Raw genomic sequence first — 20,443 nt, forward strand, 5'->3', positions numbered from 1 at the left:
GAGCTCTGCTCTCTACAGGTCCGGGCTCTGAGCTCTGCTCTCTAAAAGTCCGGGCTCTGAGCTCTGCTCTCTACAGGTCCAGGCTCTGAGCTCTGCTCTCTAAAAGTCCGGGCTCTGAGCTCTGCTCTCTACAGGTCCAGGCTCTGAGCTCTGGTATCTACAGGTCCGGGCTCTGAGCTCTGGTCTCTACAGGTCCGGGCTCTGAGCTCTGGTCTCTACAGGTCCGGGCTCTGAGCTCTGGTCTCTCCAGGTCCGGGCTCTGAGCTCTGCTCTCTACAGGTCCGGGCTCTGAGCTCTGCTCTCTACAGGTCCGGGCTCTGTGCTCTGGTCTCTACAGGTCGGGGCTCTGAGCTCTGCTCTCTACAGGTCTGGCCTCTGAGCTCTGCTCTCTACAGGTCCAGGCTCTGTGCTCTGCTCTCTACAGGTCGGGGCTCTGAGCTCTGCTCTCTACAGGTCCGGGCTCTGAGCTCTGCTCTCTAAAAGTCCGGGCTCTGAGCTCTGCTCTCTACAGGTCCAGGCTCTGAGCTCTGCTCTCTAAAAGTCCGGGCTCTGAGCTCTGCTCTCTACAGGTCCAGGCTCTGAGCTCTGGTATCTACAGGTCCGGGCTCTGAGCTCTGGTCTCTACAGGTCCGGGCTCTGAGCTCTGGTCTCTACAGGTCCGGGCTCTGAGCTCTGGTCTCTACAGGTCCGGGCTCTGAGCTCTGGTCTCTACAGGTCCGGGCTCTGAGCTCTGGTCTCTACAGGTCCGGGCTCTGAGCTCTGGTCTCTCCAGGTCCGGGCTCTGAGCTCTGCTCTCTACAGGTCCGGCCTCTGAGCTCTGCTCTCTACAGGTCCGGGCTCTGTGCTCTGGTCTCTACAGGTCCGGCCTCTGAGCTCTGGTCTCTACAGGTCCGGCCTCTGAGCTCTGCTCTCTACAGGTCCGGCCTCTGAGCTCTGCTCTCTACAGGTCCGGCCTCTGAGCTCTGCTCTCTACAGGTCCGGCCTCTGAGCTCTGCTCTCTACAGGTCCGGCCTCTGAGCTCTGCTCTCTACAGGTCCGGCCTCTGAGCTCTGCTCTCTACAGGTCCGGCCTCTGAGCTCTGCTCTCTACAGGTCCGGCCTCTGAGCTCTGCTCTCTACAGGTCCGGCCTCTGAGCTCTGCTCTCTACAGGTCCGGCCTCTGAGCTCTGCTCTCTACAGGTCCGGCCTCTGAGCTCTGCTCTCTACAGGTCCGGCCTCTGAGCTCTGCTCTCTACAGGTCCGGCCTCTGAGCTCTGCTCTCTACAGGTCCGGCCTCTGAGCTCTGCTCTCTACAGGTCCGGCCTCTGAGCTCTGCTCTCTACAGGTCCGGCTCTGAGCTCTGCTCTCTACAGGTCCGTCCTCTGAGCTCTGCTCTCTACAGGTCCGTCCTCTGAGCTCTGCTCTCTACAGGTCCGGGCTCTGTGCTCTGCTCTCTACAGGTCCGGGCTCTGAGCTCTGCTCTCTACAGGTCCGGGCTCTGAGCTCTGCTCTCTACAGGTCCGGGCTCTGAGCTCTGCTCTCTACAGGTCCGGCCTCTGAGCTCTGGTCTCTACAGGTCCGGGCTCTGAGCTCTGCTCTCTACAGGTCCGGCCTCTGAGCTCTGGTCTCTACAGGTCCGGGCTCTGATATACCCTGTAGGGGGCACATTGATACTAATTTTACTGTTTTCCATTTTTAGACCATTTTATGTCCTCATAAAGTTAGAAGAAGTCAGGAAATTCGTCTCCCCAGGGACTGCACTCACATCAAGATCTGCAGACCCCGAGCCCACGTTTCTGCTGTGAAAGCCAAGATGTAAGTACACGAGGGACCAGTGGCCCCCTTGTTACATAAAAGATGGGGGCAGCTTAATCACATTGGGGGGCGCTAGGGTTACTGCTGTCTCTCAGTGTGCTCTGGGTACATGCGCTCATCACCGACACTTGGGAATAGAGCAGAGAATTAAATTATGGTGCAGCAGAGCCGACGTCTGTCATGGCCGCCATTAACATGTCCTAACACGACTCCGCTGCTCGCAGTAATTGACTCCACAGCGGGATGTCAGGTGAGAATAGGCGGCGAGGAGATTAATATTGTGATTTGTATCCTGTCGCAGCAGGTAATGTACACAGAACATCAGCTCCTCATTGTTTCCCAGTCTCTGCTTGCTTTCACTGAATGGAAATCGCTTCTTTACAGCAGAAGGCTCACACAGTGCTCTCTCCTCTCTGCACTTAAACATTGTACCAAGTCCTCATCTGTGTGTAGTGTCAGGGCAGGAGAGCAGGTGGCTACAGGACAGATGAGACGCTGTTGGCCCTATAGAGATAAATATACAGCCATGAGCGCCCACATATAGCGTCATGTCCTCCAATACAGAGAGACAAAGCTGTTGTGCAGCAGCTGTTATTTGTTATTGTTAAATGTGGTTGTTACACATGTATGGACAGTCCACAGTACCACTTATCCTGTATATATGGACAGGGCACAGTACCACTTCTCCTGTATATATAAGGACAGTGCACAGTACTACTTCTCCGGTATATATATATATGGACAGTGCACAATACTACTTCTCCTGTATATATATGGACAGTGCACAGTACTACTTCTCCTGTATATATATGGACAGTGCACAGTACCACTTCTCCTGTATATATATATGGACAGTGCACAGTACTACTTCTCCTGTATATATATGGACAGTGCACAGTACCACTTCTCCTGTATATATATATAGACAGTGCACAGTACTACTTCTCCTGTATATATATGGACAGGGCACAGTACCACTTCTCCTGTATATATATGGACAGGGCACAGTACCACTTCTCCTGTATATATATGGACAGTGCACAGTACTACTTCTCCTGTATATATATGGACAGTGCACAGTACTACTTCTCCTGTATATATATGGACAGTGCACAGTACCACTTCTCCTGTATATATATATATAGACAGTGCACAGTACTACTTCTCCTGTATATATATGGACAGGGCACAGTACCACTTCTCCTGTATATATATATAGACAGTGCACAGTACTACTTCTCCTGTATATATATGGACAGTGCATAGTACCACTTCTCCTGTATATATATGGACAGGGCACAGTACTACTTCTCCTGTATATATATATGGACAGTGCACAGTACCACTTCTCCTGTATATATATAGACAGTGCACAGTACCACTTCTCCTGTATATATATGGACAGGGCATAGTACTACTTCTCCTGTATATATATATGGACAGTGCACAGTACCACTTCTCCTGTATATATATGGACAGTGCACAGTACTACTTCTCCTGTATATATATGGACAGTGCACAGTACTACTTCTCCTGTATATATATGGACAGTGCACAGTACTACTTCTCCTGTATCTATATGGACAGTGCACAGTACTACTTCTCATGTATATATATGGACAGTGCACAGTACTACTTCTCATGTATATATTTGGACAGTACACAGTACCACTTCTCCTGTATATATGGACAGTGCACAGTACCACTTCTCCTGTATATATATGGACAGTGCACAATACTACTTCTCCTGTGTATATATGTATATATATATATATATATATATATATATATATATATATATATATGGACAGTGCACAGTACTACTTCTCCTGTATATATATATATGGACAGTGCACAGTACTACTTCTCTTGTATATATATAGACAGTGCACAGTACCACTTCTCCTGTATATATATGGACAGTGCACAGTACCACTTCTCCTGTATATATATATGGACAGTGCACAGTACCACTTCTCCTGTATATATGGACAGTGCACAGTACTACTTCTCCTGTATATATATGGACAGTGCACAGTACTACTTCTCCTGTATATATATCGGCAGTGCACAGTACTACTTCTCCTGTATATATATGGACAGTGCACAGTACTACTTCTCCTGTATATATATGGTCAGTGCGCAGTACTACTTCTCCTGTATATATATGGACAGTGCACAGTACTACTTCTCCTGTATATATATGGGCAGTGCACAGTACTACTTGTCCTGTATATATGTATGGACAGTGCACAGTACTACTTCTCCTGTATATATATGGACAGTACACAGTACCACTTCTCCTGTATATATATATATGGACAGTGCATAGTACCACTTCTCCTGTATATATGGACAGTGCACAGTACTACTTCTCCTGTATATATATGGACAGTACACAGTACCACTTCTCCTGTATATATATGGACAGTGCACAGTACCACTTCTCCTGTATATATATATATATGGACAGTGCATAGTACCACTTCTCCTGTATATATATATATATGGACAGTGCATAGTACCACTTCTCCTGTATATATATGGACAGTGCACAGTACTACTTCTCCTGTATATATATGGACAGTGCACAGTACCACTTCTCCTGTATATATATGGACAGTGCACAGTACCACTTCTCCTGTATATATATATATGGACAGTGCATAGTACCACTTCTCCTGTATATATATGGACAGTGCACAGTACTACTTCTCCTGTATATATATGGACAGTGCACAGTACCACTTCTCCTGTATATATATGGACAGTGCACAGTACTACTTCTCCTGTATATATATGGACAGTGCACAGTACTACTTCTCCTGTATATATATGGACAGTCCACAGTACTACTTCTCCTGTATATATATATGGACAGTGCACAGTACTACTTCTCCTGTATATATATGGACAGTGCACAGTACTACTTCTCCTGTATATATATATGGACAGTGCACAGTACTACTTCGCCTGTATATATATATGGACAGTGCACAGTACCACTTCTCCTGTATATATATATATGGACAGTGCACAGTACTACTTCTCCTGTATATATATGGACAGTGCACAGTACCACTTCTCCTGTATATATATGGACAGTGCACAGTACCACTTCTCCTGTATATATATGGACAGTGCACAGTACTACTTCTCCTGTATATATATGGACAGTGCACAGTACTACTTCTCCTGTATATATATGGACAGTCCACAGTACTACTTCTCCTGTATATATATATGGACAGTGCACAGTACTACTTCTCCTGTATATATATGGACAGTGCACAGTACTACTTCTCCTGTATATATATGGACAGTGCACAGTACTACTTCTCCTGTATATATATGGACAGTGCACAGTACTACTTCTCCTGTATATATATGGACAGTGCACAGTACCACTTCTCCTGTATATATATATGGACAGTGCACAGTACTACTTCTCCTGTATATATATATATATATATATATATATATATATATATATATATATATATATGGATAGTGCACAGTACCACTTCTCCTGTATATATATATGGACAGTGCACAGTACTACTTCTCCTGTATATATATGGACAGTGCACAGTACTACTTCTCCTGTATATATATGGACAGTGCACAGTACCACTTCTCCTGTATATAAATATATATATGGACAGTGCACAGTACCACTTCTCCTGTATATAAATATATATATGGACAGTGCACAGTACTACTTCTCCTGTATATAAATATATATATGGACAGTGCACAGTACCACTTCTCCTGTATATAAATATATATATGGACAGTGCACAGTACCACTTCTCCTGTATATATATATGGACAGTGCACAGTACCACTTCTCCTGTATATATATATGGACAGTGCACAGTACCACTTCTCCTGTATATATATATATGGACAGTGCACAGTACTACTTCTCCTGTATATATATATATATGGACAGTGCACAGTACTACTTCTCCTGTATATATATGGACAGTGCACAGTACCACTTCTCCTGTATATAAATATATATATGGACAGTGCACAGTACCACTTCTCCTGTATATAAATATATATATGGACAGTGCACAGTACTACTTCTCCTGTATATAAATATATATATGGACAGTGCACAGTACCACTTCTCCTGTATATAAATATATATATGGACAGTGCACAGTACCACTTCTCCTGTATATATATATGGACAGTGCACAGTACCACTTCTCCTGTATATATATATGGACAGTGCACAGTACCACTTCTCCTGTATATATATATATGGACAGTGCACAGTACTACTTCTCCTGTATATATATATATATGGACAGTGCACAGTACTACTTCTCCTGTATATATATATATATGGACAGTGCACAGTACCACTTCTCCTGTATATATATATATGGACAGTGCACAGTACTACTTCTCCTGTATATATATATATATGGACAGTGCACAGTACTACTTATCCTGTATATATATATGGACAGTGCACAGTACTACTTCTCCTGTATATAAATATATATATGGACAGTGCACAGTACCACTTCTCCTGTATATATATGGACAGTGCACAGTACCACTTCTCCTGTATATAAATATATATATGGACAGTGCACAGTACTACTTCTCCTGTATATATATGGACAGTGCACAGTACCACTTCTCCTGTATATAAATATATATATGGACAGTGCACAGTACCTCTTCTGTATTGACAGTGCACAGTACTATTTCTATGATGTAATAAATACTGTATTATGTTTTTTACAGAGCAACGTCCATGGAGGTAGCACAGTTCTCTGATCAGTTCCTGGAAGACCAGGGGATCTCTCCTCCAGCAGAAAATCTGTGTCATGTGAGTGGACAGGGCTTCAACTTTCTGCACAGCTTTATGTCTGATATGTGTTCGACACATGACCAGAGAGAGTCATAAAATCACTGAACATGTAGACAAAGTTTTTACATCTATTATATTTGATGTATGTGATCCTGGTGCATGGTTCTCCTTAGGACATGATCCTCAGGATGGATGGCTCCAGTGTCCAGCATCCACCATGACTGCCTCGCCAGAGCAGGATTTTTTAATTCATAGTATATAAGGTTAGAAAAAGACACAGGTCCATCAGGTCTAACCTCTAACAACGCCGCATCTGCCATGAGGTGGATGAAGTTCCCACCTCAGGCGGCAGATTGCAGACCCCTGTTGTGGGCGGCAGGTTGCCAATAGTACGGACTTGCCAAATGTTGGCAAATAAATCAATTACATCAGCGTCTTTAAAACTTCAATGTAATTGAGAGGCAGAGTGTTGCAGCACAGACCTGCCTGTCTGCACCGCTCTGCAGCACACAGGCCGTCACACGATGATATCATCTATTTACAATATCTTCTGGGAGCAGGCGCTGTATATACAATATATGCTGGGGAGAAGGCTATATATACAATATCTGTTGGGGGTATATATACAATATCAGCTGGGAGAAGGCTATATATTTAGTACCTGCTGGGGGTAGGGCTATATATACATTCCTGGTCGTCCTCAGGCAGCACTGAATGGGTTAAGTCTATGATCTCCTATTGGACAGAACATAACAATTAATTAGCAATAGTGATTGGCCGCTGACTCCCTATAAGAAAACGCCCAGGCAATGAACACGCATGTTTTTTTTTCTTCTGTGGACAAGAAGTAACTCCAGAAGACATGTTGGTTGAGCTTGGCTCCCTGTCCCAAGGCCTGGGTGTCCTTGCCTTTGGGACTGCTACTATTAAGTAGCCTGTTGTAAACCCGCGTGTGTACACAGGGTCCCTGCACGACACAGGACGCCATCTTTGCGGTACGTTTAACTATGTTATTCAAAGCAAATGTTCCCTGTGTTTACGCTGTTTACCTCGTGCCTGTGCTTCTCCGCCTTCCATCTCTGATTGGTTGGGGTCTCCATTGCCGGGCTCCCCTGCGCTTGTGCGCCAGTGCTGACCGACCCGGTGGTTATGCGCAGGGCGCACAATGGGGGACATTTACTATGGCGTTTCCGCCAGTTTTGTGGCGCTCTCACCACATGTTCTGCTCTCCTACCTATTTATTAGCTGTCGGGGACAGAAAAAATGACTTTTTCCGCCTGCTCCGACTCTTCTCCGAAAAGGGGCGTGGCTTTGGCGGAGTGGAAACTCAGACACAATTAATATGTGTCGCAGCCCTTTTTGGGCGCTGAAAACTGGTCTAGCAAGGACTGTTGGACACATTTCTGGTGCTCGGGACAGATTTTGGTCCCAGGGACAGAAAATGGTCTCGGCGACAGAAATGTCTCTGCACAGCTACACAATATTAAATGTGTGTCTTCTTTCCCAGAGCAGGTCGGTAGCAAAGCCAATGCAGACACCGACACTTTATGTAAATGTCCCCCAATGTGTTTTTCGACTTCCGGGTTGCTGCGGTGCTGAGCTGCTTGCGCACAGGGCGTTCTGGTAACGCAAGATGTTGTGTAAAGAGGTAAGCGTGCGGCGTGGGTAGCACTCGCCGTGCAGTAGAGTCCACCCACGGGTAAAGTAAGTGAGGACTCCTGAACTCCTTGTGCCTGTTATATACTTGTTATATACATGTTATGTGCAGATGGTAATGTCTGTGTCTTTTGCTCTAGATGCTACTGAATGGAGAAAGAGCTCCAGAAAGTCCAGACACAGGTGTAACATGTCAGCAGCCGCTGCCTGATGATTGTGAGGCTGAGTTTTGTGAGGGGTGTTCCCCACTGCCAGAGGAGTCCTGTTTACTGACTGATTCCAGGGCAGACTGATCAGGGCAGGTATAGAGACTGCAGAATCGGATCAGGACACTGAGTTATCTCTGCTCATCATGTTTTACAAAACCTGACAAAAAGTCAGACCCGGTGTCAGTTTTATAACGGTCTATACATTAGATCCTCAAGTGTTTGCTAAATGGAGTCGGTTCCCAAGGTGAACCTTTCTCTAGCTACACTGGCCATGAATTCTCTCTTTCCTGCAGAGTCCGCTCTGCTAAGACCCTCTGGATAGCAAGATGGACGCTGGCATGAAACGATTTTACACTCTATGAATTTCTGTAAATCTGCTTTATCCTCTGTGCCTGTGGCGAGCGCTCAGAGTATGGCCAAGTCAGCTGACTAATGATATCCAAGATGGTGTACCAGGAGGTGACCTCCTGAAAAACCTTCCTATGTGGTAATCTGCGTCTGCGTTCTCTGTGTGACACATATGACGCCGTTATAGCTGCAGCTAATCTACGTCCTTATGCGTTAAAGAGAACCCGTCATGCAAAATAACCCCCTAAACTAAATATATTTTCATAAGCTGCCATTAGAGAGCATTGCCTCTATCCCATCATTGTCTCTCTACATGCCTGTAATCCTAAGCAATGAGGTCCTAAAGCTGTATGCAAATGACCTGTGAAATGTCCAATGAGTCATTATCATATTCAAGCTGTCCACCTTATTCATGAGAGGGAGGCACAGCCACACCCCCAGTGCATGACTGACAGCCTGTATAATGATGTGCTTGCTGGTGGCCACGCCCCCTGCAGCCTGTGTGTGCATGTGTGTGTATATAGGAGAGATACAGCAGCTCCAGGCAGCCATGTTACAGCAGAACATGTCAGATTCATGTGTAGCTGATGTCTGTGTCTCTCACCTGTATATTAGGAGGATGCAGCATGTCAGCAGATGCAGCACACACGCCAGCAATGCTTTACTATACATTACACACAGACATGAGCAGGGGGAGGAGAGAGGAGGGGTAACAGGGTTGACATCACTGCCTCTGACCATGTGACCAGCCTCATTTACATAATAAAGAATAGATGATTTTACAATGAATAATGTATGAAATAACTAGATAAAGGCTGGGATGGGATCCTTGTGAGCTGCTCCAACAGGTAGAGGTGACAGGACAAGTGACACAGACCTGATGACAGGTGTCCTTTAAGCTTTTGCTGGGTGATGTTCCTGCTAAATCTAATTTTTGCAAGTTTTGTTTTCAGCCTTTCACACCTGAAAGAAATTCTCAAAGGGCTTAATGATGATAAACCATCATTTTCCTAGGTCCAAAAGGAGATCCAATTTCAGGTTGTCTTATCCTAGAACAGTAAATACTATTATAGTATAGAGTTAGGGGATATGGGCAATACAAGTAATGCACATATGCGTTATCCCCGCTCAAAATACCATACAACACAAATTTACCAACGTAAATAAATCAAGAAAAGATGTAAACTATATGGAACAATAGTCTTTATTAATGCATATACAAAAATATAAAATGGCGCAACAATGGAAAAAGATTAAAAACAAGAAAGCAATGCATGTAGCCATAAAGTAAGTGTATAAGACAAATATACAACAAGTATGAATCAAAAGTGGAGAGGTAATAGGGACATCGGCAGACAGGGAAGCAATAGTAAGTGTCACAGAGTATCTGTGCAACAATGCAGAGTATAAGTCTAAGCCATAAATACCATACCACAACTGTGAACATGGGCAGTGCATGTTCACAGTTGTGGTATGGTATTTATGGCTTAGACTTATACTCTGCATTGTTGCACAGATACTCTGTGCCACTTACTATTGCTTCCCTGTCTGCCGATGTCCCTATTACCTCTCCACTTTTGATTCATACTTGTTGTATATTTGTCTTATACACTTACTTTATGGCTACATGCATTGCTTTCTTGTTTTTAATCTTTTTCCATTGTTGCGCCATTTTATATTTTTGTATATGCATTAATAAAGACTATTGTTCCATATACTCCAAACACAATATGTCCTCAAGCTCATTTCAGGAGAATTCCCCCCTGCGCTTCAATTTAACACCCAAACATAAGGGGAACTCAAATATGTTTAAAAAATCTTATAAATTTTTTATTTCATATCGATTAAAACAAATACAAACATTAACTTAAACAGATTAAAAGATGGTCCCAAATTGATGGGGGAGACCACAGCAATTCATCTCAAATGTGATCGTTGTACTCTTAAGCATTGTATTAGGCAATAACGTGCATTGTGCTGAACAATAAAGTGCTAGGCAGTAACATGCATTGTGCTAGACAATAAAGTGCTGAGCAATAAAGTGCGTTTTCTAACTATAGTCAATGGTCTGAAGGTTATTACCTTGCTGTGGCTGTTTGTCTGCCCCACGCCCACGGGGCGTGGGACCATCTTTTAATCTGTTTAAGTTAATGTTTGTATTTATTGTTCCATATAGTTTACATCTTTTCTTGATTTATTTACGTTGGTAAATTTGTGTTGTATTATCCTAGAACAGAAATCACCTCAATTCAAGAGGAATTTCAGGTTTGACAGGAGGAATAGCAGAGGGTGTTGCTGTCAGTCAATGAAATCTCAGCCTGAATCTTCTAGGAATGATTCCTGGCGCCGGACCTGTACAGGTCGGAGTGAGATTGTCCCTCTTTGCCCACGTCTGGGCTCAGACTTCGTCAGACACCGGTGTCATCTCTCTAATTGATAGAGGTTATGCGATAGAGCTGAAGAGTTTTCCTCCAGACAGGTTTTTCCTCAATCTTGCCTCCTCTCAGGTTGTTCCGGATCTCATCCAGGAACGGTCTCCAAAGAGGCCTTTGGACCAGGTTCTTTCTATCAGCCAGGTTCAGGCATTTTTTCCAGGGTCAAGGCTTGTGATAGACCTCATCTATCACAACAAATATTTGGTGAAGAAGAGATTAAAGATGGAGTCATTTCAGACAGCTGTCGTCATAATTGCAGAAAATTGTTTAATGCATTGGCAACAACAGATCTGAAGGAGCCATATCTTCACCAGGGGTTTAATTTTAGGGGGTGCAGAGGTTGCGATCGCACCTGGGCCCAAGAGGTTTAGGGGGCCCTTATGGTGTCACTTTCCCATATGAGAAGACTATTACTATAAACCATACATTATAGTCGGGGGCCCGGCACAGACTTTGCACTGGGGCCCATCAGCTTCTAGTTACCCCACTGATCTTCACGTTCCAATCCTTCAGAGCCACAGGAGATTCCTGCCAGTAGCCATTCAACATAAAGATGTAGTCCTTCACTGTCAGTTCAAGTGCCTCCCGTTCTGCCTCAGTTCTGTGCCCAGAGTCTTCACAAAGGTGGCGGCTGTACTTTCAGCCTTCCTTACAATCCAGGGATTTTATGTGGTACCATACTTGGACGACTGGCTCCTGAGCTCCAGACAGAGGACTTGATGAAACAAAACCTAACTGTGGTCCTGAAATCCCTTCAAGACCATGGGTTTCTAATAATACTAATAATAATGGTTCTTTGTTTGTATAGCGCACACGGATTGCGCATCGCTGTATGGAGCGATCCCTGTCCCCAATGGGGCTCACAGTCTGGTCAACCTGCCAGTGTGTTTTGGAGTGTGGGAGGAAAGCGGGGGACCCGGACGAAACCCACACAGGCCCTGGGGATCATGCAGGCTCTTTGCGGATGTTGACCTGGATGGGACTTGGATCAGGTCCCGAGCGGTGCGGGGCTGTAGTGCTGGCCACTGAGCCACCGTGCTGCCCTACATCAACAGGAAGATCCTGTCCACTTGCCAGAAGTTATTGGGGTTCATTATCAACTCTGCGACGATACCCTTTCCTTATCTGCCAGAGCCATCAGTTTGAAGAGAAAAAAAAAAAGGCAATCCAAAAGGCAATGTCTGTTTTAGGGGTGCTACCCATGGATGCAGTGCCACGGGCGAAAGCTCACATAGGGTAGCTACAGTTGTCAATCCTGTCTCAATGGTCAAGGAACCTGTATTTTCTAGACAAACCAATGATTGTTCTAGTACAAGCTACCCAAGAACTTATCTGGTGGTCCAGAAACCCCTGGAAAGGGAAGTCACTCCAGTATGTGGAACCTATAGTCCTCACGTCAGACGACTCAAATTTGGGCTGGAGCGCCCATATAGACTATCAGAGGAAATAGTCTTCACCAGAACAGAACCAGCGAATCTGAAGGAGCTGAAAGCGGTCCACCTATCCCTCCTGTACTTCCAAGGCCTTCTCCAGAACCAAGAAGTTCTGATCCGTTCAGACAATCTAACAGTAGTCAGTTATATAATCAAACAGGGGGCACACGGAGCAGTTTTCTATCCTTGGAATGTATCCAGCGGATCTCATGAGCAGAAAAGAATATCCAGACTATTTCAGCAATCCATCTCAGAGGAGTATTGAATATAAGAGCGGACTGGTCATTCCCCGCACAATGGTCTCTGAACAAGGACGTTTTCAGTCTAGTGGTCCAGAAAATGGGGTTACCCCAAATGCATCTGATGGCGACAGGCAAAAACTCCAACTTCCAATATTCCGCTCCCTAAACAGACAGGAGAATCTGTTGCTGTGGATTCCCTCTCAGTCAGCGGAGAAAACTGGTTCCAGTACGTGTTTCTACCCTACCAGCTCATTCCGAATGTTCCTCAAAAGATCCATGGAGAAAATGCTTGTGCTGGCCATAATACCCTAGAAGGTCATGGTTCTCTCTGCTCCTAGCCAGGTCAGAGGGAAAATTCTGGAAAATGCCCCTCTGCAAGGATCTGTTACACCAGAACAGTCTCCTTCTCTTCATCCTGGACCATCTTCAACTTACGGCTTGGAAGCTGAAAGGGGGCAACTGAGAAAATCGGGATTTTCAGAGGAAGTAAGGAATACATTTTGTACTTCTAGAAAACCAAAACTCTGAAAGTTTATCAGCGGATTTTGGAAGATCTGCAGACAAGTGGTGCTCCATGAATAAACCTCTATACTGCAGCTCCAGCTCAGTTACAACCTTCATTGAAGGTTCATTTTACGGCCATAAATTCAACCATGGGAGGAGTCTTTTCAAAAGGTTTTTTTAGAGGTCTTAAAAGAATCAAACCCCTGGTTTATTCTCCACTTCCATCATGGAACCTGTCGCTTATCCAGAAACACTCAGAAGCCTTTTGAGCCAATCCAGGAGATAGCCCTACATCTTCTCTCCTGGAGAATTGTATTTTTGGTGGCCATCGGCTCTGGTGCCAGAATAAGTGAGATCCAGGGCTTCTCGTGTAAAGAGCCATACATGAGGATTATGGACGATTGTTTGACCCTTCGTACACTGCCAGGTTTTCTTCCCAAGGTTCCCTCGCAGTTGGCCTTCAACGAAGGAAGGAGTCTTCTAATGAAGAACAAATAAGACTACAGGCTCTGAATGTGAAGAGAGCAGTGCTATGCTATCTGCAAGGGAAAAAAAAATTGATCCCTTTAGACAGTCAGAAGCTTTATTTTTATTTGCAATTTTTGTCTTAACAAGGGCAAAAGGGCAAGCAAACCAAGCCTGGCAAAGTGGATTAAAAGTGCTATTCCTTTCTGTTACCAGCTGGAGGATATTCCTTCCCCATTAAATCTCAGAGCACATGCAACCAGATCAGCAGCATCTTCCTGGGCTGAGATGGCACAGATTACACTGGACCAGATATGTAAAGCCGCAGTCTGGTCAAACCCTTCAACCTTTGTAAACCACCGGGGTGGATGTAGGCTCCGGGGTAGGCTCGGCCTTCGGCAAAAGAGAGCTTAGTACGGCTGCCTCAAGTTTAACCCACCCTTTCTTTTTTATTGCTTCTCACGTCCCATTCAGTGCTGCCTGAGGATGACCAGGAATGTGAAAATTTGCTCACCGAAATTTTTGTTTCCTGTAGTCCGAAGGCAGCACATGTAACCCCCCCCCCCCCAATAAATTTTGATATTGCTACATAAGAACACGTGTGCTCATTGCCTGGGGGTTTTCTTATAGGGAGTCAGCGGCCAATCACTATTGTGAATTAATTGTTATCTTCTGTCCAATAGGAGATCATAGACTTAACCCATTCAGTGCTGCCTTCGGACTACAGGAAACCAAAATTTCGGTGAGCAAATTTTCACAATATCTGCAGGGGAAAGGCTATATATACAGTATCTGCTGGGCAGAGGGTTTTATACACACTGGGGCAGATTTACTTACCCGGTTCATTCGCGATCCAGCGGCGCGTTCTCTGTGGAGGATTCAGGTCTGGCTGGGATTCACTAAAGTAGTTCCACCGACGTCCACCAGGTGGCGCTGCTGCGCTGAAGTTCATCGGAATGCACTGAACTTCACCAAGCCAGGCTGAGTGCAGGTAAGCGCGTGTCCAGCAACACTTTTTTTTTTAAAAATGGAGAGGTTTTTCCGATTCCGTCAGGTTTTCGTACGGCCACGCCCCCCATTTCCGTCGCTTGCATGCCGGCGCCGATGCGCCACAATCAAATCGCGGGCACCAAAATCCCGGGGCAATTCAGGGAAAATCGGCACAAATCAGAAATTCTCAGATAACTCGTCAGATAAACGCGATTCGGGCCCTTACTAAATGACCCAAAGTATCTGTTGGGGTCAGGGCTATATGTACAGTTTCTGCTGGGTGGAGGGCTATATATACAGTATCTGCTGGGGAAAGGCTATATATATATATACAATATTTGCTGGGGGAAGGCTATATATACAGTATCTGTTGGGGGCAGGGCTATATGTACAGTATCTGTTGGGGGCAGGGCTATATGTACAGTATCTGTTGGGGGCAGGGCTATATGTACAGTATCTGTTGGGGGCAGGGCTATATATACAGTATCTGCTACAGTATCTGTAGTGAGGGGAGGATAGAGGAGACATTATTACAGGTAATTAGTGGAGGACAGAATAGCCTCTTGCAGAAGAAGTTACAGGTCTGTGAGAACCAGAAATCTTGCTTGTTTGTAGGTGACGAAATACTTATTTTTCACCATAATTTGCAAATAAATTCTTTAAAAATCAGACAATGCAATTTTCTGGATTTGTTTTCACATTTTGGTTCTCGTAGTTGAAGTCTATCTATGATGTCAATTACCGACCTCTCTCACCTTTTTAAGTGGGAGAACTTACATAATTGGTAACACCTAAAAACACAATCATAGATTCATATGAAATAACAGAAAACCCTGGGATTATAGGTGCCAGGGATCCAAAGTTATAGCCCTCTGAATTCCCTTTCCCTTACAGCTTCTTAGCTGGCAGGCTGCTGGGAGAAGCTGGAGAAGGGAGCATAGAGGACCTCTTCTTCGCAGCTCAGACAAAAAAAAGTAAATATTGGAGCACATTTACTTACCCGGTCCAGTCGCGATCCAGCGGCACATTCTCCGACGAAGATATGGGTCTGCCTGGATTCACTAAGGTCCGTGTGCCCGATATCCACCAGGTGTCGCTGCTGCGCTGAGGTCCACCGTAGTTCACCTTCTTCTTCCGGGTGCGTGTGAGTGTTGATCTTGCGACACAATTTCTTTTTTAAATTCCCCGGTTTGTCAGAATCCATTGGGTTGTCCGATGGCCACACCCCCCGATTTCTGTTGCGTGAAAGCCGGTGCCGATGCGCCAAAATCCGCTCGCGTGCACCAAAATCCCGGGGCAATTTGGCGCAAATCGGAAACCGCCGGGAAACCCGACGAAAGTGCGCAATTTGGACCCTTAGTAAATGAGCCCCATTGTCTTTATCTGTTGCTAAATTTTGAAGCACAATTATATGAACTAAAGTTCATGTTATTAAGCTTCCCTTCCGTTTTTTTTAGATAATGAAGGGAAAGGATGAACATTCAATTCTATGGGGCACATTTACTTACCTAGTCCTGTCACAATCTCTGCTGTGCGTTGTCCGTGTATAATGCCCTGTTCCCCGATTCACTAAGATCGTGCGCCCAATATCCTGCATGTGTCGCTTCCCCGCTCAGGTCCCCGGAATTCACCTTCTTCTTCCTGGTGCATGTAAGTGCATTGTCTTGCGACACAATTTTAACCGGTTCGCGACCGCCCGCCGTGTATTCACTGCGGCGGTCGCGTCGCGCTGCATGGAGAGGGCTCACGGGCTGAGCCCTCTCCATAGCCGGTAAGTCTTTGCTGCATATTGCAGCAAAGGCTTACCGGTAACATCCGCGATCGGTGCTAGCACCGATCGCGGATGTTTTTACAGCGTGGGCTGCCGGCAAAGCTGCCGGCAGCCTCAAACAGATAGCGGTGCATGGGCGCCGCCATCTTACCTGGGATCGCCGCTCCCCGTGACGTCATCGGGGGGCGGCGATCCGTCTCCATGGTAGCCTCGGGTCTTCCGAAGACCCGAGGCTATTTCGTTTTTTTTTTTTTAAACTTTAATTTTTATTAAAAGAATTTTTTATATTAAATCTTTACAACAGGGACAACAAGCATGATAATACAGTGGTCTTCACTCTTTGTACAATAACAGATTTGATTCTGGTGACAAAAGCAGCGTACAATATATAATACCAGCAGGTTAAGCAATGAAATGGTGTAGTGCGGTTCATTCGCTCAAATAAGGATCTCATTCCCAAGTAGAGCCTATCCTTAATTTTCACCCACCAGGCAATACTAAACCAACCTTTGGAGGTGGGCTTACGCCTAGGTACTCTGCAATCCGTCATGCTTTTTCCCAATGCACAATATCAACTGACAACAAATAACCTAAATTTATATAACTCAGAATTTATAACATAAAACATAGAAACAAGACTTGGGTAGACACGACAATAGACACAAAAGGTTAAGTGGATCTCGGGGTAGGAAAACCAAGCTTAAATAGTTGGTGCTGCCCAGAATGAAGCCCGAGGAGGCTATAAACCTGTAAGGGTGCAAAAAGAGTCCCACGGCTCCCATACCGTCAGAAGGGCATCCATAGGCTATTTCGTTTTAACCCCTTCATTACAATGTGCTGATAGCACATTGTAATAAATGAGGAGGAAAATCCCCATATACTGCCATACTGTAGTATGGCAGTATATGATAGGATCGATCAGACAACCTAGGGTTAAAGTACCCTAGGGAGTCTGAAAAATAGTATAAATAAAAATAAAAAAAAGTAAAAAAATAAAAAATTATAATAAAAAAACCTAAAATTTCAAATCACCCCCCTTTCCCTAGAACTGACATAAATATAAATAAACAGTAAAAATCATAAACACATTAGGTATCGACGCGTCCGAAAATGCCTGATCTATCAAAATATGATAACGTTTTTTCAATGCGTTTAACCCCGTAACGGAAAATAGCGCCCAAAGTCGAAAATGGCACTTTTTTGCCATTTTGAAAAATCTAAAAAAATCTATAAAAAGTGATCAAAAGGTCGTACAGTCCTAAAAATGATATAATTGAAAATATTATCAAATTTCGCAAAAAATGACACCACCCACAGCTCCGTACACCAAAGTATAAAAAAGTTATTAGCGCCAGAAGTTGGCAAAATCAAAAAAATTATTTTTGTACAGGAGGTTTTAATTTTTGTAAATGTATGAAAACATTATAAAACCTATACAAATTTGGTATCCCCTTAATCGTACCGACCCAAAGAATAAAGTAGACCTGTCATTTGGGGCGCTCAGTGAAAGACGTAATATCCAAGCCCACAAGAAAATGGCGCAAATGCATTTTTTCACCATTTTCATTGCATTTGGAATTTTTTTCCCGCTTCCCAGTACATGGCCTGGAATATTTAATACCATCATTATGAAGTGCAATTTGTTACGCAGAAAACAAGCCGTCACACAGCTCTTTACGTGTAAAAATAAAAAAAGTTATCGATTTTTGAAGGTGGGGAGTGAAAAATGGACATGAAAAACAGGAAAGGGCCCGGTCCTTAACCGGTTAAAGTTAAATCTCGCGCTCAGTCCAAATTCGTCATATCGTCTGACAGAACACCCCACCCCCCAATTTCTGTCACATCAAAGTTGTCGCGTTTGCCTCAAAATCCAATTGCGTGTGACACAATCCCTTCTAAATACCTGTCCCGGCTTAATTTATGGATTTATTTTTTTTAAATTTGGGTTACCCTTGTGTTAGGGAACATACAATGATGCATCTGTGTGACGCTCAGTGCAATTTTCTGCATAAATTGTTTGGCGCCCCCTGTGTATTTTAATGTTCCCTTTGCTGCATATTTTGGTAAATATACACATGTGGGGTCTGTATGATCTCCTCATATCTTACTGTTTTTAGCGAAGTACATTTTCTTTATATTACTAGTTTGGATTTGTACAGATTTTTTACTGTGTACATTATATACTTTTAAACACATTTGTGGATTGCATGTTTTTTAGTTTTGGCATTCTTTGGAGTGTAAATCCTCGTTGATGTTGTGGTGTTTATAAATCTGCTCACTTTGACTTATTATTTTTACATCCCTGTCTGTGTCTAAACCTTTTGATGTGAGTTTTATGTAAAAACTCGGTGTAGCTCCTGGAGTTGCACGGGATAGTAAATAACTGTTCTTAGCTAAATAGAATAAAATAGAATGGGTTAACAAAAAAATATTTTATATGCATTTGTAGACTGTCTCTGACCATTTCTGTCACTGACCGTCCTTTTTTACAAACTTTTTTGACTGTCTCAGTCTCTTTCAGTGACTGTGTCTCTGGCAGTCTCTTTCAGTGACTGTGTCTCTGGCAGTCTCTTTCAGTGACTGTCTGTCTCATATTAATGACCTGTGGCAGAACAGCAACCAATCACGGCTCAGCTTCCCACTGGCCCAGCAGCAGATAATAACTCCTGTATATGGTGGGTAATAAGTGGATTTTGGAAAATTTCGGCTTAAAACCAAGTCTATGACGTTACCCGAGTCACAGAGAGCGTCTGTGTAAAATTTGGTGATAGTAAACGTGCAGATTCTTTTAGCGGACATACACACAGTATATACACATATACTCAGCTTTATATATTAGGTTTATATTTTCACACAAAAAATATTTTGTGTTTGTCACAAAGTTGCATGAAGATGGTACGGGCTGTCAACTGTTAATCAAGACAAATGCAAATTGCCAGGTTTTCTGCTGTCAATAAAGCTGATTATGATGATTTATTCATGTGAACATATGACTATGAGGTATCTGTAAACTCTACCTAGGTTCATCTACTACATTTAGGAGGTGTGGTGCAAATTATTTTCTGTTTGGGGCACATTTTTTGCCATCAAATAACATTTTTTAATTAAATTTTCCCTTTGAATCAAAATTGCATGAAGGTGTCTATGTCTTTAACCTCCTTAATGCAGTTTTGAAACTGGGGCAAGTGTCTACTTTCAGGAAATATATACGGTTTTGTTTAGGTTTTGTATAATGCTTTATGCCGTAATTTCGGTTTTAATTGTACATTGTAAAAATTGCTCTGGCGAATAACGCAACAAAATGTACAGAAATGTCTGAAAGGTAAAGGGTTAACCCAGCCATTTCTTACAGCTTTCGCAAATGCTTTACTATCCGCCTCTGTATTAATTGCTTTACAGAGCTTAGTATCATCTGCAAATATTAAAACTTTACTGTGTAAACTTTCCATGAGGTCACTAATGAAAATGTTAAAAAGAAGGGGCCCCAATACTGACCCCTGTGGCCCCCACTGGTAACTTCAACCCAATCTCAGAATGTACAATTAATAAAGTATTGCTTCCCCAAATACACAGATTTTACCTAGTCCCAGCAGCTTCATTCTATATGCCAACCTTTTATGTGGCACGGTGTCAAATGCCTTGGAAACATCCAGATACACAACATCCACAGCGTCCCCCAGATCCAGTCTGGAACTTACCTCCTCATAGAAGCCAATCAGATTAGTCTGACAGGACCGACATGATTTAGGATGACAGCCAC

The 20,443-nt window shown here is 43.8% G+C and overlaps 1 protein-coding gene across 1 annotated transcript in view; it reads left to right on the plus strand.

Moving 5' to 3' along the window:
* The window catches only part of LOC140105529 (uncharacterized), an 89,711-nt gene that overhangs the window by 62,923 nt on the left and 6,345 nt on the right, over positions 1-20,443 (plus strand). Inside the window, exons 14-15 of the mRNA XM_072129481.1 lie at positions 1,678-1,793; positions 6,564-6,648. Of these exons, the coding sequence (XP_071985582.1) occupies positions 1,678-1,793; positions 6,564-6,648 (201 nt within the window). The remainder of the gene's footprint in view (positions 1-1,677; positions 1,794-6,563; positions 6,649-20,443) is intronic.

This window comes from Engystomops pustulosus, chromosome 11 (genome assembly GCF_040894005.1).
Source record: "Engystomops pustulosus chromosome 11, aEngPut4.maternal, whole genome shotgun sequence".
Lineage (NCBI taxonomy): Eukaryota > Metazoa > Chordata > Amphibia > Anura > Leptodactylidae > Engystomops > Engystomops pustulosus.